The following is a 27,295-nucleotide window of genomic DNA, read 5'->3' as shown; positions in this document are numbered from 1 at the left end:
TTAATTCTTGTATTTCTGCATCCATTCAAGCACATCAGGATAGAAGCGTTGGGGGGCATCCAGACCACAGATTGGATCAAAATGTTGCCAGTCAGGAATAACCTTAGAGAAAACTACATGAGGGATTCGAGTAAGCAGTGATTCAATATTACGTTGGGTTGTAGCAATATCTTTCCCTCCACTCCACACGGCTACTGGTGCTCTTACATCTTCTAGTTTATAAAATGGAGGTTTTGTCTGCAGATGAAAAGAGAACAAGAAAAGAAACAAAGAATGTGATTTGGGAGTCGCCCCACTGGGCAGAGAAGGTGCTTAATGGATTCATGATAGCTGGTTAAACCATTAATGCAGGCATCTCTGAAAATGATATGCTAATCACAACAAGACTATGACAGGTGAGGTATTGCCAATTAGTGGCACCCAGAACGGCAGTAGATTTCCCTAATGTCTTTTCTTAACAACAGGGGTCCCCAAACTTTTTACACAGGGAGCCAGTTCACTGTCCCTCAGACTGTTGGAGGGCCGGACTATTAAAAAAACGTATGAACAAATCCCTATGCACACTGCACATACCTTATTTAAAGTAAAAAACAAAATGGGAACAAATACAATATTTAATATTTATTCTCCCTCTTTCTATTTCTCTCTCTCTCTTTCTCTCTGTCCTCTCCTTCTCTTTCTCTCTCTTCTCTCTTTCTCTCACTTACTCTCTTTGTATCTCTCCCTCTTTCGCTCTCCCTCTCTCTGTCTCCTCCTTTCTCCCTCTCTCCCTTTCTATCTCTCCTCTTCCTTTCTCTCTCCTTCTCTATCTCTCCCTCTTTCTCTCCCTCTCCCCCTATCTCTTTCTTTCTCCCTCTTCTCTTTCTCTCTCTTCTCTTTCTCTCACTCACTCTCTTTCTATCTCTTCCTCTTTCTCTCTCCCTTTCTTTCTCTTTCTCTCTCTCCCTTTCTCTCTCTCCCTTTCTCTCTGTCCCTCTCTTTCTTTCTCTCTGTCCCTCTCTTTCTTTCTCTCTCTTATCTCTCCTTCTCTCACTCAATCTCATTCTATCTCTCTCTTTGCATCTCTCTCATTCTCTCTCTCCTTCTCTCTCTATCTCTCCCTCTTTCTCTCTCCCCCTTTCTATCTCTCCTCTTCCTTTCTCTCTCTCTCTTTCTTTCTCTCTCTTTCTCTCCCCCCTCCTTTTTCTCTCATTCTCTTTCTCTCTCATACACCACACCGACAACAGAGAAAGAAAGAGAGAGGTAGAGGTCGGGCGCGTTACCGGGAGGTGGAGGCAGCGTGGGGCCGGACACTGGGTGCGGGAGACGCTGGGGAGGGAGAAGGGGTGGACATGGCTGCTGCCTCTCAGCTGCAGAGCCGAACGGGGGCAGAGGCAACGGCAGAGTCTGGCGCTGGGGCCATGCGGGGCCGCTCATCCAGGGGTGTATGGACCGGCAAGCCGCCCTCCGCTCTCACTTTCTCTCTCATACACCACGCTGGCAACAGAGAGAGAGAAAGAGAGAGAGCGGAGGGCGGCTTGCCAGTCCACGCCCCCCTGGATGAGCAGCCTCTCATGGCCCCAGCGCCTGCCTCCACCCCTGTTCGGCTCTGCAGCTGAGAGGCACGTCCACTCCTTCACCACCACCCCCGGCATCTTTGGCACCCAGCCCCACTCCGCCTCCACCACCACCCGATAACGTGCCCGATCTCTACCTGCAGGAACGGGTGGTGGGGCGCCGTGAAGGGCCGCCCTTGAAGGCCACCAAGGCGCCGCAGTCCCAGATTGCTCACTTCTCTGGCCAGCAAAGCCGGCTGCCCGGGAAAGTGGCGTGCTTTTTAAATGCACGCTTTTCAAATGTGATGCTTTCCTGCATCAGCCAGCAAAGCCGGGCAGTCGGCTTTGCTGACTGGAGAAGCGAGCGATCCAGGACTGCGTAGCTTTGCGCAGGGGGGACAGGGGGACAGGGCGGTCCCTGCCGCCTGTGTCAGCGGTGAGGTGTGCTCGCCTTGTGCCATGGGGGGGAGGCGATGAAGGTCAGGGGTTTTCAAGCAGCCGCCTCCCCACCACACACACTTAGCCATGGTGCACTTATCTGTGACTTTCAGTGGACAGTTTTTCAATCGCCAATCGCCTTTTCCTGAATTTCGTGTCCACTCACCACGGAGGAGGTGGTGGGGAGGAGGAGGTGGAGAGGCAAGGGGGCGGGGAGGAAAGCAGGCCTGTAATTGGCCAATTTCTTTCTCGCCTTTAGGGAGAGGAACTGTTGCTGCTCTGCCGTAGGGCAGCAACAGTTTCTCTCCCTAAAGGCGGCAAAGGAAGGGGCCAATTGCAGGCCCGCTTTCCTCCCTACCCCCTTGCCTCTCCGCCTTCTCCTCGCTCAGCAGCCGACCGCGTGGGAGCTTATTATATCGATCAGTAAAATCTCGTGAGATGCCGCGGGCTGGTTACAAAACCTCATTGGGCCACATCCAGCCCGCGGGCCGTAGTTTGGGGACCGCTGCTTAACAACCATAGACTATTAGTCAATATAAGATTGCCCAGAGTTAGCTTCTCTGTATCTCATTGACTGAGCAATGTAGGTTGGCGGGACCGCAGGGGAGGGCCTTCTCTGTAGCTGCCCCAGCTGTGTGGAACCAACTACCCCCCTGATGTCTGTACTGGTCCCACTCTACTGGCCTTCTGAAAGGCTGTTAAGAGCTGGCTTTGTTGGCAGGCCTGGGGGCTGTGAATTTTAACACCCGCCACGACTGAGTTATGTTTGATTGGTATGTATGTTGTCTGATAGACTGCATTTCTGGGTTTTATAATGGGGTTTATAGTTTTAGCATGGATTTTATAATTGAGATTTTTATAATTTATTGCTGATATTTGATTTTTTTTATTTCATATTTTATTTGTATTGTTGTAAGCAGCCCTGAGTGGCATAGAAATTTAATAATAATAATAATAATAATAATAATAATAATAATAATAATAATAATAATTATTATTATTATTATTAAATAAAAATAATGTAATAAAAATATAATAATAAAAATAACAACAACAACAACAACAACAATCCTAACAGTTTTCCATCATCTTTTCCTATGGTCTTGCATAGTAGTATCTTAATTTCAGAGCTTTAGGGAAAGCTAAAATCCAAAATTAAGACACCATCATCTGGCTGCAAGATTACAGAGGTTGGAAAGAACTCACAAACCAAGACAGTAAATGTTATAACAATAGCAACAGCATTTTGGCTTATATACAGCTTCAACTTGCTTTACAGTACTCTCTGAGCAGTTTACAATATGAGCATGATCTGACAATAATCTCAGTCCTCATTTCACTGATCTCAGAAGGATGGAAGTCAACCTTGAGCCCTGTTAGGACTAAACTCCAGACTGTGGGCAGAGTTAGCCTGAATATAACAATCTAACAACTATGCCACCAGAGTTCCTCCCCTATTATGCTGATATTAATTGAGTCATGGAAAATCTCTTCATTCTCTCTGACGATACTAAAGTTTGATGAGGCTGGGAAATTATTTACCAGGGAAGGATCTGAAGTTTTCCTAGTGAAACATGGCATCTTTATTTTTTCTTTGAGTGTGGGTGTGATTGATTGATTGATTATCAAGAGCTTATCTCAGTCTTAACAGTCTAGGCCAAGGGTGGGCAATTAATTTTGCCATGAGGCCGCATGAGAAATTGGGATGGTTTTAGAGGGCCGGATTAATATTAATATATTATTGGGTAGAACTGAGTTAATTATATTATAATTATAAATTATAATTATATATTATATATATTATATATATAATTATATATTATAATTATATTATAATGATAAATTAATTGCCCACCCCTTCCTTCCTTCCTTCCCTCCCTCCCTCCTTCCTTTCTTCCTTGTTCCCTCCACTTCTCCTTCCTTCCTTCCTTCTCCAAATGGGGACAAGCTTCTGTCTGATTTTCTCTGCCTTTTATTTCTGCTTTTGGGCAGTTCTTTGCTTCTCTTTCAAAATATTCCTTTCAGGTGCCTCTCTTCAACTGACCTACATTGTCAGTTGAGAAAACATAGTGGAGGCTTTGCCTGAAAGTAGCTTTGGATTCCTTTTCTTCCTCCTCCCCACTTTTTTCCCCCTGAGAGGTGGGGTGGTGGGGTTTGCTTTAAATTTCTTGGAAAGACCAATGAAACCAATGAACAATTTTAAAAAGGAGCATTTATTGGACTTTTTGCAAAAGGACATGGAAAGATAATTTCTCCTCCCTTCCTTCTTTCCTCCCTCCATTTCTCCTTCTTTCTTTCCTTCCTTCCTCCCCCATTTCTCCTTCCTTCCTTCTTTCCTTCCAACCTCCGCAGGCTGATCACACACAACAGGCGGGCCGCATCCGGCCCCCAGCCCGCACTTTGCCCAGGTCTGGTCTAGGCAGTTCACAACTACAGACACTTATTACAGTCAAAGACCATCAATATAATAATAATAATAATAATAATAATAATAATAATAATAATAATAATAATAATAATAATAATAATAATAAAATAAAAAAAACAAAAACAAGAAAAAACAGAAAAACAGAACATCCAAGAACCGTTTCAGATTCTTAGAATCTGAATTTTAGTATCTCTTTGATCCTAGTAGCAGATTGTTGGGTGATAAATGTAATCCTTGACTTAATCATGTAGTCCTTGACAGAATAAATTAGATCATGGAAACTCAACTCTCAGACCAATTGTTAGAAATTTCACCATCTTAGCATTTTATTGTCAATTACCAAGAAAGAAAGAATGCCTTTTTAATTCACTCAACATCTAGTCCCTCAAGGTTATTCAGAAAAAGCTACATTTTAATAGCTTTCCGATCTTTTTGCCACTTGTTAAGTTGGAGGGTTTGAATGAAGAGGCAGGACTCCAGCATAGTGACTCTTTATTGCAAGTACAGTGGTACTTCTACCTAACAATGCCTCTACTTAAGAACTTTTCTAGATAAGAACCGGGTGTTCAAGATTTTTTTTGCCTCTTCTTAAGAACCATTTTCTACTTAAGAGCCTGAGCCCGGAAAAATTTCCCAGGAAATTTGAGAGTGGCACGAAAACCTGGCCAGTTTCCTGCCATTCCCCCTTTAATCCCGGCCACCTCGGGCTTTTCTGGGCCTCCAGAGGAGCCTTTCGGTGGTGCTTAAGGAGGCTTTGGCAGTCCAGAGCAAATGAAGCATTGTCCTTTCTCTGGGCGCTTGGAGAGGGAATAAACCTCTGCCAGCGCCCAGAGAAAAGAAACGCTCTCTTCGCTCTGGGCAGCCCAGAGCGAACAGAGCATTTTCCTTTCTCTGGGCACTTAGAGAGGGAATAAACCACTTCACTGTAGTGAGTCCTTTGCAATGCCTCCTACACACCTGGTGCGAGGTTGCCTCCCGGAGCATCTGAGCATGGAAAGGCAAAAGGGGGCACTTTGCCCTGGCCAAATCAACTCGGCTTCAGCCAAACTGAGGAGTCACCACAGTGAAGGAAAGGCGCTGGCTACAAAACGAGCAAGCAAGAGAAAAGAGGGGAGCCCTTCAGCATGGGAAGGAAGAGGAAGCAGGTAACAGCAGCCGCCTTTCGGTCAAAGAAGCAAGAGGTTCCCCCCTCTTGCCCACTGGGTTTCTCTCTCTGGCACAGTGTATGGGAAGCAGCCTTGCACCCGGTGTATGGCAAGCGCGTGCTCCTCTTCGCCGCTTCAGAGTCCCTCTTTTTTTTTTTAAGCCTCAACTCACCTTCTTCCTTCAGCAGCAACTGTCCTCCTCCTCTTCTTCCTCTTCCTCCTCCCACCCAAATGCCGAGCTTTTATTTCTTTCCTAATGGGTTTTCACATATTATTTGCTTTTACATTGATTCCTATGGGAAAAATTGCTTCTACTTACAAATTTTTCTACTTAAGAACCTGATCACGGAACGAATTAAGTTCTTAAGTAGAGGTACTACTGTACAAATAGAAGCCGTACCCAACCTAGTGTCTGCCATGACATTGCTTAAGTGGGGTCTTGTCTCTAACCCCCAGTGTGACTGTGGTGCTCCTTGACAAAATATCTACCACATTGTTTATTTATTTATTTATTTATTACTTAGATTTGTATGCCGCCCCTCTCCGAAGACTCGGGGCGGCTCACAACATGTAAAAACAAATCATAAGCAATCAGACAAATTTAAAATATTTAAATATTTAAAAAACCCCATATGCTAACAGTCACACACACAGACATACCATGCATAAATTAAACGTGCCCAGGGGGAGATGTTTCAGTTCCCCCATGCCTGACGGCAAAGGTGGGTTTTAAGGAGTTTACGGAAGGCAGGAAGAGTAGGGGCAGTTCTAATCTCCGGGGGGAGTTGGTTCCAGAGGGCCGGGGCCGCCACAGAGAAGGCTCTTCCCCTGGGGCCCGCCAACCGACATTGTTTAGTTGACGGGACCCGGAGAAGGCCCACTCTGTGGGACCTAATCGGTCGCTGGGATTCGTGCGGCAGGAGGCGGTCTCGGAGATATTCTGGTCCGATGCCATGAAGGGCTTTAAAGGTCATAACCAACACTTTGAATTGTGACCGGAAATTGATCGGCAACCAATGCAGACTGCGGAGTGATGGTGAAACATGGGCATACCTAGGTAGGCCCATGACTGCTCTCGCAGCTGCATTTTGCACGATCTGAAGTTTCCGAACACTTTTCAAAGGTAGCCCCATGTAGAGAGCATTACAGTAGTCGAACCTCGAGGTGATGAGGGCATGAGTGACTGTGAGCAATGAGTCCCGGTCCAGATAGGGCCGCAACTGGTGCACCAGGCGAACCTGGGCAAACGCCCCCCTCGCCACAGCTGAAAGATGTTGTTCTAATGTGAACTGTGGATCGAGGAGGACGCCCAAGTTGCGGACCCTCTCTGAGGGGGTCAATAATTCCCCCCCCAGGGTGATGGACGGACAGATGGGATTGTCCTTGGGAGGCAGAACCCACAGCCACTCCGTCTTATCCGGGTTGAGCTTGAGTCTGTTGACACCCATCCAGGCCCCAACAGCCTCCAGGCACCGGCACATCACTTCCACCGCTTCGTTGACTGGGCATGGGGTGGAGATGTAAAGCTGGGTATCATCCGCATATTGATGATACCTCACCCCATGTCCTTGGATGATCTCGCCCAGCGGTTTCATGTAGATGTTGAATAGCAGGGGGGAGAGGACCGACCCCTGAGGCACCCCACAAGGGAGAAACCTAGGAGTCGACCTCTGGCCCCCCACTAACACCGACTGCGACCGGCCAGAGAGGTAGGAGGAGAACCACTGAAGGACAGTGCCTCCCACTCCCAACCCCTCCAGCCGGTGCAGAAGGATACCATGGTCGATGGTATCGAAAGCCGCTGAGAGGTCAAGGAGCACCAGGACAGAGGATAAACCCCTGTCCCGGGCCCGCCAGAGATCATCCATCAACGCGACCAAAGCGGTTTCCGTGCTGTAACCGGCCCTGAAACCCGACTGCTGGGGACCTAGATAATCGGCTTCTTCCAAGGACCGCTGGAGCTGGAGTGCCACCACCTTCTCGACAACCTTCCCCATAAAGGGAAGGTTGGAGACTGGACGATAGTTGTTAAGTACGGCTGGGTCCAGGGAGGGCTTCTTGAGGAGGGGGCGCACAAGCGCTTCTTTATAGAGTGATGGAAAAACTCCCCTCCCCAAGGAAGCGTTGTGTCTGAATATCCATCAAGAAATTACAATGTCTGATGTTTTTCAACATAGACTACCGTGTCCTTGAATGGCTGGGTGGACTGAACATTAACATTTGAACTACTATAAGTCCATGCATTTTCTATACGCTAAATAAATAAATTCTACTTTAAGCTCCACTTTGTGGTTACAAATGTCCCTTTGTGAGACTCTGGAGAAGATATGTAGAGATTCTCAGTCACTCAGGTCATGGTTGTCCCAAAAGTGCTTTTTCAGGAGGCAACTGGACTTTCTTGTTGTTGTTTTGAAGATGTTACGCTTCTCAACCAAGAAGCCTCCAACAAAATAGTGGGGAATGGAAGGAAACACTACTCGGGTGATCTTGAGGACCACAGATAAATCTCCAAGTACTTCAATGACCCTCTAAAAGAATGAAAATGACAAGCTGTCTGCAAGGAATGTAAATCCTTCCATTCCCCATTATCCTGTCAGTCCTAAAGAAGCATTTTGGGTGAAGCTTCTTCTTCAAAGAAAAAAGAAAGAAAGCCCAGTTACCTCCTGAAAAAGCACCTTTGGGAGGACTGTGGAGAATATTATATTTTCTAAAAGATGGATCTCTATCTCCAGCAAAATGGAAGGATACAAAAATCTAATGGTTATATATATAAATTTGTAGAACTCGCTTGTCAACTAATGTCGGTATTTTTAGTTTGGAGGTACTGTATTCACAGTGGATAGATAAATTATAGGAAATCAACAATATTTAACTAGCAATTTTAAAAAAACTGTCAAATCCCTATCATCATTATATTTTTACTTACCATATTGTATATCTCTATGTTTCTTTGCTTATAGTCATAATATTTAAATTCGTTAGAGCGTATAACCTATAAGGGAAAAAAAACATTATTCACAATTTAAAAATTAGTTTTGAATATTTGATATTAAGAAATATTAATAAGATATAAGTACAAAATATGCATGCACAATATTTTTCATCTGACATTTGCAAAGTTTGAAAAGATTGCAAAGTTCTTTAAAGAAATAAAAGCAGTTAACATAGTGAAAAATAGTAAAAACGTTTACTTTTTTTACCTTACCGTATACGATAAGTACCACAGAAATTTTAAAACTTTAAAGATATAAAACTCATAAAAGGAAGTAATCCAAATAGGGTCTAGATTTAATCATATTTATTTTCATTTATCAAATTTATATAGCTACCTGTCTCACAAATGGATCTGTGAACAGTGTACAATTCAAAACAAGGAAAAACAGTAATCTAGAATAATTAGGGCAGTGATGGCTAACCTTTTCCGGACCAAGTGCACAAAGTCCATGCACGTGCAAATGTGCACACGCATGCTCAAACCCCCAAAATGTAATGCATGTGCAGCCCTGTCCATGTAACCTACCCCACACATATGCCCTGCCCATGCATGTACCCTCCGCATGTACCCTACTCAGTGCATGTGCACATGCTCCCTGCACATGCCCCACCCCATGCATGCATGTGCATCCCTCACCCATGCATGCACAAGCACCCTCCCTACATGTGTCCTGCCCTTGTGCATGCATGCACAGCCCCCACATATGCACCCCACCCTCTGTGCATGCGCAGAAGCAAAAATCATGCTAGGGGATGCGCACAATGTGTCACGATATGCATGCAATGCACCGGTAGGACAGTAAGAGGAACCTGCCCCTGATGCATGTGAGGCAGAGACATGAAGACCAGCTGGCTGTCAGGAGGAGCGCACACATGCATGGGGTGCTGAACTGGGGCAATGGCTTGCATTCCCACAGAAAGGATGCTGCATGCCATCTCTGGCACATATGCCATAGATTTGCCATTATGGATCTAGGGATTTTCATATTTTTAAGGTACTAATTATTAGTTTGTGTTGCTGTTTTCTTTGATTGCGTTATTATTATTGTTATTATGTACACAATAATGTGAAATTATAGCTGTCAGTTCTTTTAACCAGGTAATATTTTGCCTTGCCATGTCTGTTTTCTGTTCCTCATTCAGACTTTGTTGTAGGGCAGTTTCATCTCTTTAATATTCAGTAATCCTTCAAGGTATACTAGCTTCAGTAGATATTCTTCACTAGACTGCCAATATTTTTCCAGTGCCCTTTTATTTTTTTCCAACTGCCTGATGTACTTGCAATATCCCAAGCCCACATATTTTCCTTGGTAAATTGAGCCAGACAGCATTAATGTTAGGATGAAGGCCATGCTTTACTGTCATTGGTTTCTGGTCTCCTGATCTCGTAGGTTCTACTTCTGATCCCAGACCATTATTTCAGCTGTGTATCTAATGACTGGGATAGCCCAGATGTTTTTTGCCTTGTTGGAATTTCCTCAACTGGCTTTGCACATAAAGAATATTTTGATATCTTTTTCACTCTTGTGATGTATTCATTGCTAAACTTCTTCTTCATTTTAATATCCTACATAATATTGGTTTCTAGGATGCCCAAGGTTTTTAAAATTTATTATTTTTATTTGTTTATAATATAAAATACAAAAAAATGAAAACAAATAGGAAAATAGGGGAGGAAAAGTAGTGGAAATTAATTTGTGAAGTGCTAATAGTAAAATCACTTCCATAATAATGAGGTGTTTGTTCTACAATATTGATTCTATTTCCCTGGAATTAGAACCGAAGACATTGAATTGGTTCAATTGCTTTGGTGGTTAGAGTGCAGTATTGCAGGCTCCTTCTGCTGCCTGCTGGTGGCCTGCAAATTGGCAGTTCAAATCCTACCAGGCTCAAGGTTGACTTAGCCTTCCATCATTCTGAGGTGGGTAAAATGAGGACCCAGATTGTTGGGGGGGAAATGCTGACTATGTAAACTGCTCAGAGAGAGCTGTAAAGCACTGTAAAGTGGTATATAATTTAAGTGATATTTCTATTAGTGATGGTTTTCTTTTTAAAGTCAATACTCAAACAGGGACTGACTACCACAAGACATTGTTATGTTAAAATTACATGACTGACCAACCAACCAACCAACCAACCAACCAACCAACCAACCAACCAACCAACCAACCAATAAATACTTATCATGTCTTTTGCACTCAAACAAATCATTTAATTAAACATAAAACATTTATACATCAATTTTGATTTGCCTTAAAATAACTCACAAACTTAAATAGTACTATACCTGACTCCAATGATTCACATTTTTTACAGATGTGTAATCAGGAACGATACCAATATATACATCCGCCCGACTCTGAAAAACAAGAAAAAATGTACACATTTACAATTTTTACAATACAAAGGTATTTTTTTACAGTTACATTGTTGTAAAATAGAAGCAAATGGGCTAAAACTGTTTTTCCCCATCCCATATCTCAGTTTTCCAAAATAAATTTGCACAGAACCACAAACAATAGGAAAACCCTATTGGAGAAAAGGTGAGTGATTTCCCATTACGCCCCTTTAAAAGGACTCCCTAAATTTTTGCAATAATTGTCCCATCACCAAAACTTTGATGATCACTGAGAGCCTATATACTACTTTGGCTCTTTGTTCTAACTCAATGTACTCTTAGTAACTTTTACAGCTACAGTAATAAGTTGTGGATGCACAGACATGAATGTGACTGGTCAACTATTTGATGATTAATTACACTAAACTTATTATATTCATCAGAAATGATATGGAAGAAAACTTCCCGCATTCAGGAGACACCCAACTTCCATTTTTATAATTGGGGGGGGGGAGAGATTTGGAGAGGATGCACAAACTATTGCAGTGGTTATCCACTTTAGCAATGTAGGGTCAACCAGAAACACAAATAACATCCTATAATTCCTCTGTTTTACAAAATCATGACAGATCAGGGGGATGTTGTTATTTGTAAAAAAACATATGTGGTGTAATTATTTAGATTTTGGATTAGATAGCTGGTGAGGATTCAGATCAAGTTGTTCTCAGCTCAAAGATAATTTGGGTTAACAATGATTTCTCCATTATCTCACACAGTGCTACAAGCTGGGCATTAGCAAGTGAAGAGCCATGTGGGCAGCAATGAAGGGTTTGATTGTGTATCTGCATTGGTGTTGCAGATTGTACAAGTACATGATGTTGCAGATTGTATCAAAGGGATAGAACTTGGATTATATAATTGTGTGCATCATCTTAGCTCAGTAAGCTTCCTGCTGTCACCCTGGTTGTAGAGTCTGACAACATGTTCAACAACAGGCAGGAGGTTCATTGGTTAGCATTAGGCCAATTGTTTAGGTGAAACTATGACAGGATTAGTTAGGTGGAGAAATACTGTGAGGTGATGGGGAAAGCATGCTTGTTGCCTGAAGTCCTGGAGCTGAGTAAATCCACCATAAATATTTTATTATTGCAACAGATAGACTACCATTATTAGTTTGATTTACATTCCAATTCCTATTTTTCCTAAAACTACACTATGTTACCTGTAGAAGAATGTACATGGTGTAATTATTTAGATTGTTGTTGTGTCCTACCCATCGTGATCCCATGCTGAAATGCACTACTGTTAAAGTATTATCCTAGCCTTTAGCTTTCTAATTTAGTCTATCCTATCTGGCTAACACCTACTCTGCTTATAGAAAATTTAAATAAAAATAGAGCTTACTTACCACATTTAGGTTTTTCTCATTATAGCCACCTGTAAAGAAAATTAACTGGAGGCAGAGCTGGTCAATTCCTGAATAGCTGCATGCATAGGTCATGGTAGTTTTTAGTCTCTCATTAATAAGGGAAAATTCTTTAGAGCCCCATATTAACTGTAAAACAAAAATGGCCCATGAAGAGAAAGAAACCTTGCAATTCTAAGCACATCCCTCCTTTTCCAACATGAACTTTACTTTTACCTACGTTATCATTGGAAGTCCTTCTCTAGACTTCCTGCACTCTATCCTTTTTTCATATCTATCTATCTATCTATCTATCTATCTATCTATCTATCTATCTATCTATCTAATTATTTATTTGGACTTATGTGCTGCTCCCCTCCGAAGGTTCGGGGTGGCTTACAACATATAGAAGAACAATAGAAAACATCCTAAATCCAAACTTAAAATTAATCTAACTAATCTAAAACCCCAAATCTTTAAAAACCAATCACTGTCATTCAGACAGTCAGATATACATTCCATTCATCGGCGAGGGGCTAATGTCTAACGGCCCCAGGCCTGTTAGCACAAGTGGGTCATAACCAACACTTTGAATTGCGTTTGTAAACTAATCGGCAGCCAATGCAGCTTGCAGAGTGCTTGAGAGACATAGGTGTACCTAGGAAGGCCCAAGACTGCTCATGCGGCTGCATTCTGCACAATCTGTAGTTTCTGAATGCTCTTCAAAGATAGCCACATGTAGAGAGCACTACAATAGTCAAACCTCGAGGTGATAAGGATGTGAGTGAAATGTGAGAAGAGACACCTGGTCCTGATGGTAGCTGACCCCATGTTGTCGGATGATCTCACCCAGAGGTTTCATGTAGATATTAAAAACAGCAGGGGTGAGAGGACCGACCCGAGGAACCCCACAAAGAAAGGACCAATGTAGTTATGTCATAGGATTTGCTCATTTTGTTGTGATTTCTATTTGGTTTATCTCACGAGGCTGATTTCAATCTTGCAGACCTGAAAGAACAATCCTTCTCTTCCTTCCCCAACCCACATATCTTTTACATAGTTACCATTTGTTAATGGATGAGCAGAGTAATCCTTATCAAGATTGTGCACACGCAGAAACTTTTAGATTGAGATTAATTGTGAATAACTAGTCAGCTACACATATATTTACTTGAATTAAAATTTACTTTGAGAAAGAACATATTCCTGTAAAATAATCTAAGGTCATATACATAATAGTCAGAGCAACACATAAAATATTACCAAGTACATAGTCTTTCTTACCATGTTTTTGTCTTTGTCATAATCAGCAAACAAAGATATCAAGCCTAAACACATTATACATTAATTGTGAGTAGCCAGCAAAGAGAAAACAGAGTGACTCAGAGAAATAAAACTCTAGCTCCCTCTTGTGCCAGTCTGCAACACCTGCAGCCAATATATTACCAACCCAACCATTATTGATAGGTGTCAAACTCAATTTCATTGAGGGCTGCATCAGGATTGTGTTTGTCCTCAGGGCGGCGGGTTGGCTATGGCCAGGGTGGGTGTGACCAGCTCAATGTCAATTGTGTCAAGTGTGCCTGTGGTGGCCCAATCACTCTTCCAGTGAAAATGAGCTCTCAGGGTCCATTTTCGTCTGAGATGGTTTCCTGCAACCCTCTGCCAGAGAAAACATTTTCACTGGCAGAGGCTCCATGGGCTGGTCCTTCACTGTTTCCAGGTTTGCCCCACAAGTCAGAGCTAAGCACCTTGCAGGCTGGATCCAGCCCATGGGGCTTGAGTTTGACCTCCCTGGCATAGAGCAAATGGAAATAAATAAATACCTACTTTTTTCAGTCCATCCGGTATTATTCCAAGTATATGAAATGTCCCTTTTATACCTTCCAGATTATAGCCAGGTGTGAGGGCTAAAAATAATTTCACTTTTTCAGAGAAGTTTGGCAGGATTGCCAAAGTAACGAAACCTGTAAAAAGGAAAGAAGGAAGTAATCAAAAATATAGAATTGTAGGGACCATTCTAACCTTTTAAAAATAGAAAATATATTTTATTTTAAAAACCCTCTCTTTTTACAACCCTGTAATGCTTTAATTCGGGGTAGAATTGGGGTAACTGGATGGAGCTGATCATTTACTGGCTGGATCCCCATCCTGACACCAGGCAGGATTCGGAGTAGATATTTTTTCTTTGTGCCCTAGAAAAGAAACATTTGCTACCTAGGATTGAAATGTTAACCTTCTAAGTGGGAGGTGAATATGGGCTATAATCAGTGTTCCCCGTAAGCTGCGCGCGTGAGCACGCGCGCGCCCCAAAATACAGTGACTCTTGATTTAAAGCATATAGTAAAAGCACTTAAATAATAACAGAGAAAAAAACCCCAGCCCCCACCTGTTTTTATTAATAGTTATGTTTTTGGTTTTGCTGGTTGATTTAGTTTTAATAGTAATGGATTTTGGGTTTTTTAAATTATTAATTTCTTTTAATAAAAAAGAAGGGATTTTTTTCTTATTTATTCATTCATTCGTTTGTTTGTTTGTTCGTTCGTTCATTTGTTCATTTGTTCATTCGTTCATTCGTTCATTCGTTCATTCGTTCATTCGTTCATTCGTTCATTCGTTCATTCGTTCATTCGTTCATTCGTTCATTCGTTCATTCGTTCATTCGTTCATTCGTTCATTCATTCATTCAATCATTCATTCGTTCGTTCATTCATTCATTCATTCATTCATTTATTTATTTATATGCCACCCAGTCCCAAGGGGACTGCCGCTCAGACACTATACTTTTCCGCCCACACTGAAAAAAAAATTAGAGGGAACATTGGCTATAATATTAATTTTGATGATTGGTAAGTTATGTATGTTTGATTAAGGAATGGAGTTATTGAATAAGATTTTAATGAGAGATTTATAAGAATGTAAAGCTGAACGCATAACTGAGATTAGGAAACATTTATGATAGTTGACTAGAATGGAGAAAAAATGGCATTTTGGGAGAGTTGAATTATATTAGTGAGGAAGTGAAACAAATCTTAAAATTAGTAACAAAAGAGTGGACTTGGAAAATTAAATTACCGTATTTTTCGACGTATAAGACAAAACTTTTTATCTTCGAAAAGTGTTTTAAAAATTGGGTGTGTCTTATACATCAAATATTGCCAAGGTGGGACAGGAGGCAGCGTTGGTGGCAATTGCTGAGGCGGCTCTGGCGGCTTCCCTTCAAAGAGCAGCACCACCAGGAATGTCATTTCCACACTCCAGGCTGCCACCAAATCAGAGGAGGTTGGCAAACAGGCCCTGAAGGGGCAGAGCCATCGTCTGCACTGGTGCCATGTTGTTGGGTGGCGGGCTCGGCTTGGGCAAGCGGCTGTGGCAGAGGCCAGGCAGGTGCCACCTCTCTTGGAACAAAGCTGCCTCAGCCGGCCTGGATCGTCCGGCTGTATCCGCAGAGCGCTGAGGGGATGATGCAGAGCCTCTGAGGAAGCTTCCCTCCAAGGAAGGCAGATGCCACTTCTCTCAGAGCAAAACTGCCTCAGCTGGCCCTGATCATCTGACTGGATCCGTAGAGCACCGAGGAGATGCCCATCCATTGTCCACAGCTGCCACTGTGTGCCCACCTCACATGGCCAGTGGCAGTGTTCCTCGCAGTGTCCCTGCCAGCTGGGGTGGGCAGATCTGAGGACGCTTGGAGTGAAGCTGCCTCAGCCGAGCAAGGCAAGCCGTTGTGACAGAGGCCGGGCAGGTGCTGCTTCTTCCCAACTGAGACAGCTTCCCACCAAGCGCCCTTCACCAATTGCCACACCCTCCAAAAGGCGCCCTGAAGGTGGGTGATTGGTGTGGGGGCCAATGCAGTCAAGCCCCCAATCCAATCTCCCACCTTCAGGGTCACTTTGGGAGGGCACAGCAATCGGTGAAGGGTACTCAGTGGGAAGCTGCTTCAGCTGTGGATATGTGGCCACTGCCTGGCCCCTGGCACAGCTGCTTGCTCGAGCCACTTTTTTCAGCCAGTAGAGGAGGCTGAAACTACCGAAAATTGAAACCCTGGAAGAGGAAGTGAGTTTATGAACTGGCTTTCAGCCTCCCCAAGGCTGTTGCGAATTTTCTCTCTCAAATTCCAAAGGAGTTCATTTGACAATTTTTTTCCTCCAATTCCGTTTGGAAAGATCGCAGCCTTTATAATCATGCACAATGCACTCAACATTGCTGAAATGTTACCTACCAAGCCAAGCGAGATAGAAAACAATCTTCAATTAGAGCAAAAACAATAGTTCAAAACATCTAGCAATCCCCCAAGGAACTCTTAAGCGCCTCTGCAAAGGAAAGTCACCTTTAATGGTCCCATTGTTTTAATGGTCACCTCCACCTGATTTGCTAAAATACAACAACACTGTTTTGCAAAAAAAATGCAAGGGTCTCTGGTGGATGGGGCAAGAGGAAGGAAAGGGCAAGGGTCTTCAAATCTGGCAAGATTAAGGCTTGTGGACTTCAACTCCCATTCCTGAGGTAGCATGACTGGAGGAGGAATTCTGGGAGTCCCCTAGTCTTAAAGCTGTCAAGTTTGAAGACCCCTGAGTTAGGGGTTAGGAGTGCAAGGGTCTTCAAACCTGGCAAGATAAAGTCTTGTGGACTTCAACTCCCATTCCTGAGGTAGTATGACTGGAGGAGGAATTCTGGGAGTCCACTCACTAGTCTTAAAGCTGTCAAGTAAAGTGTACATGGTTTTAAAAAGTATTCTGCTACAAAATTTGGTTCATAATATCTTTTTCCTTGTTTTCCTCCTCTAAAATCTATGTGCATCTTATACACTGGTAAGTCTTATACATCGAAAAATACGGTAATTAAGATGTTGAAATTGACTATTTGGGTCCTTTTAAGATTTTGTTTAGCTAGAGATTATTTTTATAATCTTGATTTATAATCTTGATAGAGATATACTTTTGGATTAATGATTGGATAATTATTGTAAAATTGTAAAAATATTGTACAGTTAGTCCTCAACTTAAATCTATCTGTTTAATGACTGTACGAAAAATGTGATTTATGGTTGTTTTTCACACAACCATCACAACATCTTCATGGTCATGTGACCAATATTTGGGTGCTTGGCAACTTGGATATACTTATTATGATATATTTATGCACAGTGGTTAAAGTGCAGTATTGCGAGCAAACTCTGCCCAGAGCCTGAAGTTTGATCCTGATAAGTCTCAAATTGATTCAGCCTTCAATTCTTCTGAGATTGGTAAAATGAGTATCCAAATTGTTGGGGGCAATATGCAAATAATGCTTCTACATTGTAAAGCATCCAGAGAGTGCTGTAAAGCACTGTGGGGTAATATATAAAATCTAAATGTTATTGCTATTATGTTGTAAGCTGCCCGGAGTCCTTGGAGAGGGGCGACATAGAATCCAATAAATAAATAAATAAAAACTATGGCCACTTGAAGCAGGCAAAATGGTGCACCTCCATGAAATCAAGGCCCACTCTGTAATGGCTGAAGTGGCCTTTGTAAATTCTTGACAGACATTTACATAGATGATCCAATATCTGTTTAAAGACTCTTAACCAGAGTAGATTTCAAAAACTTTGCAACAGAGATGTAGATTGTGGTGGTGTGTGTGTGTATGTGTGTGTGTAAGAAGATATGGACCAAAGCCAACAAAAATAAACAGTCATTTTCTTTTAATTGCTCAACCCAGATGAAAAAAAAAGTGCTGTATCCTTGGTTGATAGACAGAGAAAAATAGTTTTATTATAAAATGATACCAAAACTATATTCTTACCTATTGATGCTCCTTGGGAATGGCCAACGTAATATAAAGATTCTTGTTTTGTTTCCTGTAAGATGAAGTTTACTGTTGCTGGTATATCATAAATTCCCATTTCATGAAAACTGTAAGACGAAAATACATACAAATCAACCTGTAAAAATACTCACCTAGATTACCATCTTTGTACAATAGGATTGCACTTAATCAAGGGCCACTGAGCAAGATGTCAGCAATGGTTCAAACCTCAACCAACATAGAGATATTCTAGTTTTTCCCATTAAAAAAAGATAATTCAAACTAGATTTGCTCAAAAAAATATCTGTTTCGCATTAGTGATAAAGTCAATCTCTAATTTCACCATTTCACAGTGAGGCATTTTGTAAATTGAAAATTGCAATAAGAATGTATAGCTAGACCCTAGCTGATACAGTGGTACCTCTACTTATGAACTTAATCCGTTCCGTGACTAGGTTCTTAAGTAGAAAAGTTTGTAAGAAGAAGCAATTTTTCCCATAGGAATCAATGTAAAAGCAAATAATGTGTGCACTTGGGAGAACCACAGGGAGGGTGGAGGCCCTGTTTCCTCCCAGGAGATTCCTAGAGAGGCCCCATGGAGGCTTCTCCCCACCTTTTCCGGTTACAGTTTCAGAGGCTTGAGATTGTAAGTGGAAAATGGTTCTTGAGAAGAGGCAAAAAATATCTTGAACACCCGGTTCTTATCTAAAAAGTTCATATGTAGAGGCGTTCTGAGATACAGGTCCCACTGTACTACTGAAAAAGCTCCTTTCTTACATTTTTGGAACCTTGAATTAAATGCTTGGCCTTATTGCCTTGCACTTAAAAGCCTGATTGTCTTATCTGGGGAAAAATTTGGGGGATATCTTATTTTGGGGAAAACAGGGTAATACCAATACCAATACCAATACCATACCATACCACTCATTTGACTTTTGGTCTACTTTTCTTTTTGTAGTAAATGACTCATTTAGGAGGAATATTAAAATATTAGTTTAGTTGTGTGATAATGTAATTAAATGACCATATATAAGAAACATGTAAAATCAACATTTTCTGTATCCTTCACATCTTAGTTATTAAAGAATCATAGACTAACATACTTTGATATTAAAATGATGCAACACATGATAAATGTTAATCTCTTAAACATATCAAAACTGAAATAGTTTTTCTCCTTACATTGTGTATTCAAAATTTATATTTTGCCAAGAAAACTGCAAGGTATTTAATGAAGAAAACTAGCGTGTCATTAAACGTTTTGGTTTTTTAAAAATTAAAATCCCTTTTACACTAAAAAACTGATGTCTCACCAGTTCAGATATTTCAATATTGTTATTGTTGTGGCTGCTGCTATTTTTTCCCTATTTTTATGTGTTTTCCCTTTGTGACATTGCTTTTTGAATAAACGATTATTGTATCCATGTTAGCTTGATTTATATTATAGAAAAATATTTATTTCTTAATTTACATAAACCCTACAATATCCTTTCCTAACAAACTGCAAGACTTTTATCAAACATGTTTACTATCAATTATCCCTGGAATGTACCTGAATTCCCAGAATTCTTGCTGGTCAATGGAAAACCTCTTGTGTCTTCTAGACCAAGTGGTCCCTCTGGTATTTATTATCCAGACATCATAGCCAGCATCTACTAGGAAAAATCCCAGGCTGTTGCTAGGAAGATTTGCAATCCAATATCTCCCATCACACAGCAAACCATGTACCAATAAAACAACTGGTCTAGGGCTAGTCTCTGCAAAAGAATCCAAGAATACATTATTTATTGCATGTTATTTATAATTATAATGCTCTTCCAGAAATGAGTAACTACAATTTGTCTTGATTATACAGTCACACTTACATTAGGATTGTGTAGAGGTTTGTATTCAAATGACAAACTGTAATTTTTACTTGTGAATAATTTGTCGAGGGCACTCCATACCAAATGTGTCTCTTCTTAGGATTATGAGGACCCAGATTGCTGGGGCCAATATGATGACTTTGTAAACCACTTAGAGAGGACTTTAAGGCATTGTGAAGCATTGTGAAATGTCTAAGTGCTATTGCTATTATGGGCCATCTGCAATGGCAGCCAGAGGATCCCAGGAACAGATGTAACTGCTTGTCCTGCAGAACAGTAATAAAGTTGCATAACAATCGAGCATATTAAATATGTAATAACCAATGGTGGGATTTAGTCAGTTTGCACCACTTTGGGAGAACCGATTATTAACTTTCTGAACAGCACCGCCACCCCTTGATTAAATAATATAGCCGCTCCGAGTCCTCGGAGAGGGGCGGCATACAAATCTAATAAATTATTATTATTACAGTATTATTATTATTATTATTATTATTATTATTATTATTATTATCATCATCATCATCATCATCATCATCATCATCAAGAAGTGAAATATTGCAATATTCCAAACAGGAGCAAGCATTTACAGGCTTTATTATTTTATTTTATTTTATTTTATTTTATTTTATTTTATTTTATTTTATTTTATTTTATTTTATTTTATTTTATTTTATTTTATTTTATTTTATTTTATTTTATTTTATTTTATTTTATTTTATTTTATTTTATTTTATTTTATTTTATTTTATTTTATTTTATTTTATTTTATTTTATTTTATTTTATTTTATTTTATTTTATTTTATTTTATTTTATTTTATTTTATTTTATTTTATTTTATTTTATTTTATTTTATTTTATTTTATTTTATTTTATTTTATTTTATTTTATTTTATTTTTGTGTAATTCTATTCAATGTGGCCAAGGAGTCTAAGAGGATCAGGACAGATGGACTACATTCATTAGAATGATCAGTGCAGTTTCTATGACGCAGACTGTCCTATGACACAGACTAAAAGTAATGAAGATTATTCACTTCCACCAGGATGAAGGATAATGGACTCCCTATCAGTTTCTTAACTACAGTTCCTAAAGTTGGAGAGCAAGCTAAAGTTGGAGATGAAGTGAAAGTTTTCAAATGCAGATGAGTTAAGGAATGCCTCCTTTAAAAAAGAGAGCATCAAACTTTTTTCAAGTCGAATGGCAAAACTCCCCCACAGAGAAACCTTATCTATCTCCTGAATATAACCACACATGCTCCACCAGAAACCTGCAGGAGCCACAAAGGGCATGGGCCCAGTCTACAGAGGTGGAGTTGATGCTACAGAGAAACCCAACATTTATTAGTTTCCACAAGTTCAAAAGGCTTTCAAACTGAACCACCCATAATAATGCATCACATTGCACAATTATTTGTAGAAATATAATACACATGCCATTCATCTATGTTTTTTAAAAAAATTAACAGAAACTCTTTCCAAGTTAAAGCTGATTACAGTAACAGTTTTGTATTTCCCTTCCCAGAAGGCACAGTGAGATTTTCATGATGAATGATTATATATACAGCAGGTAAGTAATCTGGAAATCTCATATCACAGACCTACCTTCCTTATCTGGATAGTTTTTCCCATGAGGAATTCTGTTTAACTGTAGGTAATAGCCATCATCAGTCAGAACTTCATACTCTTCACTTGGATATCCCCAATATTGGATGATTTCAGGCTGCAAATGAAATAATAAATTCTTGATCAACATGTAAGTTGTATACCTTTGTATATCATCTGTTCAGTAGCTTGAATATATTTCTATTGCCTACAGTTGACCTCTCCCCTTTTCTAAGAGGTCTGTAAGGGGCACATTGTGCCTACTGTCCCTGTCCTAATGGCCTATTGCCTTTTAAAAAACCATTACTTTCTATGTTAGAAACCTCAACGTTAGTGCCATTTTAGCACTAGATAAGGTTCGACATAGAAACAGAAACAGAAGACTGACGGCAGAAAAAGACCTCATGATCCATCTAGTCTGCCCTTATACTATTTCCTGTATTTTTATCTTAGGGTGGATATCTGTTTATCCCAGGCATGTTTAAATTCAGTTACTGTGGATTGACCAACCATGTCTGCTGGAAGTTTGTTCCAAGGATCTACTACTCTTTCAGTAAAATAATATTTTCTCATGTTGCTTTTGATATTTCCCCCAACTAACTTCAGATTGTGTCCCCTTGTTCTTGTGTTCACTTTCCTATTAAAAACACTTCCTTCCTGAACCTTATTTAACCCTTTAACATATTTAATTGTTTCGATCATGTCCCCCCTTTTCCTTCTGTCCTCCAGACTATACAGATTGAGTTCATTAAGTCTTTCTTGATACGTTTTATGCTTAAGACCTTCCACCATTCTTGTAGCCCGTCTTTGGACCCGTTCAATTTTGTCAATATCTTTTTGTAGGTGAGGTCTCCAGAACTGAACACGGTATTCCAAATGTGGTCTCACCAGTGCTCTATATAGTGGAATCACAATCTCCCTCTTCCTGCTTGTTATACCTCTAGCTATGCAGCCAAGCATCCTACTTGCTTTTCCTACTGCCCAACCACACTGCTCACCCATTTTGAGACTGTCAGAAATCACTACCCCTAAATCCTTCTCTTCTGAAGTTTTTGCTAACGCGGAACTGCCAATATAATACTCAGATTGAGTATTCCTTTTCCCCAAGTGCATTATTTTACATTTGGAAGCATTAAACTACAGTTTCTATTACTTTGACCATTTACCTAGTAAAGCTAAATCATTTACCATATTACAGACGCCTCCAGGAATATCAACTCTATTGTACACGTTAGAGTCATCGGCAAATAGGCAAACCTTTCCCACCAAAGCTCCCCCTATGTCACTCACAAACATATTAAAAAGAATAGGACCCAGAACAGACCCTTGTGGCACACCGCTTGTAACCAGGCTCTGCTCAGAATACTCGCTATTCACAATAACTCTCTGTTGCCTACTCTTCAGCCAGCTGCATATCCACTGAACTATCCAGGGATTAAGTCCAATCTTCACTCATTTATCTATCAGCTCTTTATGTGGAACCGTATCAAAGGCTTTGCTGAAGTCCAGATAAGCAATATCAATGGCACCACCTTCATCCAACACCTTTGTGACATAGTCAAAGAAATCAATGAGATTAGTCTGACATGATTTGCCTTCAGTAAAGCCATGCTGATTTGGGTCCAATAAGTTATTGTTTTTTAGGTACTGATTTATCCTCTTTTTGAGTAGTCTCCATGATTTTAACTATAACTGATGTCAAGCTAACTGGCCTGTAGTCACCAGCTTCTTCTCTACTGCACTTCTTGTGGATAGGCACAACACTGGCCATTCTCCAATCCTCAGGAACATCTCCTGTTAACAGGGATTGGTTAAACAAATCAGTCAGGGGGGTAGCAATGACAAATCTGAGTTCTTTAAGAACTCTGGGGTAGATGCCATCTGGACCCATTGCCTTATTTATCTTTAATCGTTCAAGTTCTTCTAAGACATCAGCTTCTAAGATCACTGGAGCTGAATCTGTACAGCTGGAAGCAATGCTATATCCATCTATAGTATTTATATTGTAAGGTGTCTTTTGAGAAAACTGAACAGAAGAAGCTATTGAAATGGTCAGCGACCTCCTTATTCTCATCAATGCATGTATTATTCCCAGTACTAAGCTTCGCGATGCTGCAGTTTTTCTTCTTCCTTTCACTAATATATCTGAAGGAGCTTTTATCCCCCTTCTTTACAGATTTGGCAATTTCTTCCTTTAGCAGCATATATTATCTGTTTTGCCTCCTTCTGTCTCATTTTATACACCTCTCTGTCAGCTATACTTCCAGACTCTTTATACCTCCTATAGGCAGCCTTTTTTGCATTGACTATAGCCCTTACATCATTGCTAAACCATAGCGGTTTCTTCTTCCTTTTACCTTTAGTTATTTGCCTTACATACAGTCCAGTGGCTTTTAAGATGGCCTTTTTAAATACAGTCCACTGGGTGCTTGCTCCTGCCATTTTACCCCTCCCCTTTAATTCATTATTTAAATATTCCCCCATTGCATTAAAATTTGTTTTTCTGAAATCCAATACTTTGGTTGCAGTATAGGATTGCTCACAATCAGTTTTTACATCAAATCACAAACATAGATGGTCACTGCAACCTAAATTTTCTCCCACCTTAACTTCTGAAACCCAATTCCCATTCATAAAAACTAAATCTAGAATATTATCCCCTCTAGTTGGTGTCTTAACCAGCTGTGACAGAGCTGCTCCTGTAAAGGCCTCTACTATATTCTTACTTTTGCATGTAACGGCACTGGGGATATTCCAGTCAATATCAGGCATGTTGAAATCACCCATAACCACAATATCTCCCTTTACTGCCATTTGGGTAATTTCATCCACCATCTTGTTGTCATATTCCTCAGATTGCCCTGGAGGCCTATAGATCACCCCAATTCTAATGACAGAACCTTCTTTATTTTGCATGCAAACCCAGAGAGTCTCCAGATCTTTACATGTATTTTGAATTAGTGTTGTTTTTAAACTTTCCTTAACATAAATGGCTACTCCACCGCCCCTTTTCTCTATTCTATCCTTCCTATACAATGTATATCCTGGTATGGATATTTCCCATTCATTACAATTTATTTTTTATTTTTTGTTTGTTTGTTTATTTATTTATTTTGTCCAATACACAATACATATAGAAGAGAATAGACATGTAGTAATATATATAAAGAAAATATATAAAAGTAGAGGAGAAGATATATGAAAGGAAGAAAATATATATGATATATGAGATAAAGGAAAGACAATTGGACAGGGACGAAAGGCAGGCTAGTGCACTTATATACGCCCCTTACTGACCTCTTAAGAACCTGGAGAGGTCAATCGTGGATAGTCTAAGGGAGAAATGTTGGGGGTTAGGGGTTGACACTATTGAGTCCGGTAATGAGTTCCATGCTTTGACAACTTGATTGTTAAAGTCATATTTTTTACAGTCAAGTTTGGAGCGGTTAATATTAAGTTTGAATCTGTTGCGTGCTCTTGTGTTGTTGCGGTTGAAGCTGAAGTAGTCATTGACAGGTAGGACGTTGCAGCATATGATCTTGTGGGCAATACTTAAATTGTCTTTTAGGCATCGTAGTTTCTAAGCTTTCTAGACCCAGGATTGTTAGTCTATTTTCATAGGGGTATTCTGCTTCGAGTGGAGGAGTAAAAGGCTCTTCTGGTGAAATATCTTTGGACGTTTTCAAGGGAGTTGAAACACCATGTCTCAGTTATGGCAACCAGATCCAAATTATCTCTAGATATTATGGCCATTAACTCACAGAGCTTGTTGCTCAAGCTTCGAGTATTCGTGTACATTACCCGAAGAACATAATTTTCATTATTAGTTTACCCCTTATCATCAACAACTACATCTATTTTATTTACAGCTCCCTTTTCATAAGCTTCCAGAAACTGATTTATCCTCATTGGTCGGGGACAGAAATCATCCACATCAGTTACATCTCTGTCCCCTTTACCTAGTTTAAATGCCTGTCCAAAAAAGTTCTGAACTCCTCACTGAGCACCTGGGTACCTCTGTATGATGGATGCAAACCATCCCTCTTAAACAACTCCCTATTAGACCACCTACTGACATCATGACTTACATAGCCAAAACCTTCAGCTTTACACCACTGCCTTAACCACACATTAAACTCTCTGATACAAGTTGTTTTATCCTCCTGGCCACAAACCGGTAACACCTCTGTTATGTTTATATAAACTACTATCCTATACTTGATTGATAAATAAATAAATAAATAAATACATACATACATACATACATACATACATACATACATACATACATACATACATACCTTTGTGCTTCATCTTCAGATTTAATGACTTAGCAATTTTTGGAAAAATGAATCCTGATGGAACATGCAATAATTAGTTACACCTAAAAAAATTCTAGCTGGACCCCCTTCTTTGAGTTTAGTTCATATGCCCTCATTGGACAAAAAAACCCTCTCTGAGTTTGGAAAGCTGTGTCTTCATAACTGTCTCCACATCAGGTTAAGCTACGCACAACTTTCGTATTTTTATGTATTTACATTTAGACTTAATGTTACCTTGAGATAAATGAAAGTTGAATTCTATTTTTCAAGGTAGCCATTCTTTGTTAAAAAGACCTGTTCTGGTACGAGTGCTGTAGTGGGAAAATCTTTCTTCCTGTCATGTGGTGGAGGAGGAGGAGGAAAGAGGGGAGGGGGAGATGAGCCAATCTACTTGTTTCATATCAACAACTTACAATTGTCATGAATCCTTGAGGATTCAAATGCCTTCTTCGGAAGGATTCTTCTGAATTTGTAGGCTGCTGGATTAAGCATACCATTGCCAGAAACAGCCACATCCCACCTGCATGGAGAGTGTTTTAAAATTACAATTTTAATGTCTGAATGTCTTCAGGAATGTTTTTTGTAAAAAAAAGTTTATTGAAAAGGAGACAGATATATAAAAACAAACAAACATAAAAGAAAAATTCACATCTCCAGGATGATTTACATCCTGATTTTCGTCAGAAGCACATACGCAGTTGTATATGGTTTTACATCGAATGGAAACATTTTTGTCAATGTTCACTGTAAATACTGTACATTTTATGAAAGAAAAAATAAATTTAGAGAATGAGGACTTGAAAGAGAACAACAACAACAACAACAACAACAACAACAACAACAATAAAGATTTCCAAAAAATGAGAAAATCTAGTTTCCAATTTTGAGAAAGAGATAAACATATCAATTGTTAATCTTTTAAACTTTGCATTCTATTTCACTTATTTGATTGTTTCTTAATTGGATTAATCAGGATCATTTGGAGTAGATTAAGTAATCATTTTTATAGCATTTATTCCTCCTAGTAAAGATAATTGCAAATTCTTCCAGATTTGAAGCTCTTTTCATATTTGATCTATTAACTTATTATAATTATATTCTTTTAGTGTTGTGCATTTTGCTTATATCCAAATTCCCCAATATTTAACTTTTCTTGCTGCCTTCATATCTGATATTTACTCCAATTGGTCTATTAAATTTCTAGTACAGTTTTTAGTTATAATCTTTGTTTTGTTTTTATTGATTTTTAATCCTGCCACTTTTCCATATTCTTCTATTTGATGTATTAATTTTGGGATAGTTTTATGGGTTCTTCTGTTATAAAAACCACATCATCAGCAAAAGCCTGTAATTTGTAGCTTTCTTTCCTAATTAGTATTTCTTTAATTTCTTTATCTTCTCTAACTTTTATTAATAGTGTCTCTAATGTTAAA

At 39.9% G+C, this 27,295-nt stretch overlaps 1 protein-coding gene across 1 annotated transcript; it reads right to left on the bottom strand.

The window, feature by feature from the left end:
* On the bottom strand, positions 1-26,377 carry LOC139168387 (putative lysosomal acid lipase/cholesteryl ester hydrolase). The gene is made up of 9 exons (XM_070753965.1): positions 26,276-26,377; positions 21,537-21,658; positions 19,623-19,820; positions 18,068-18,177; positions 14,114-14,250; positions 12,287-12,433; positions 10,828-10,899; positions 8,473-8,538; positions 1-237 (listed from the first exon to the last, which is right to left on the bottom strand). The coding sequence occupies exons 1-9, from the start codon at positions 26,375-26,377 to the stop codon at positions 1-3; spliced, it is 1,191 nt and encodes a 396-aa protein (XP_070610066.1).
* Between the last annotated feature and the right edge of the window lie 918 nt (positions 26,378-27,295).

This window comes from Erythrolamprus reginae, chromosome 5, assembly GCF_031021105.1.
Source record: "Erythrolamprus reginae isolate rEryReg1 chromosome 5, rEryReg1.hap1, whole genome shotgun sequence".
Taxonomy (NCBI): Eukaryota; Metazoa; Chordata; class Lepidosauria; order Squamata; family Dipsadidae; genus Erythrolamprus; species Erythrolamprus reginae.
This window is presented reverse-complemented; position numbering and strand designations above follow the sequence as displayed.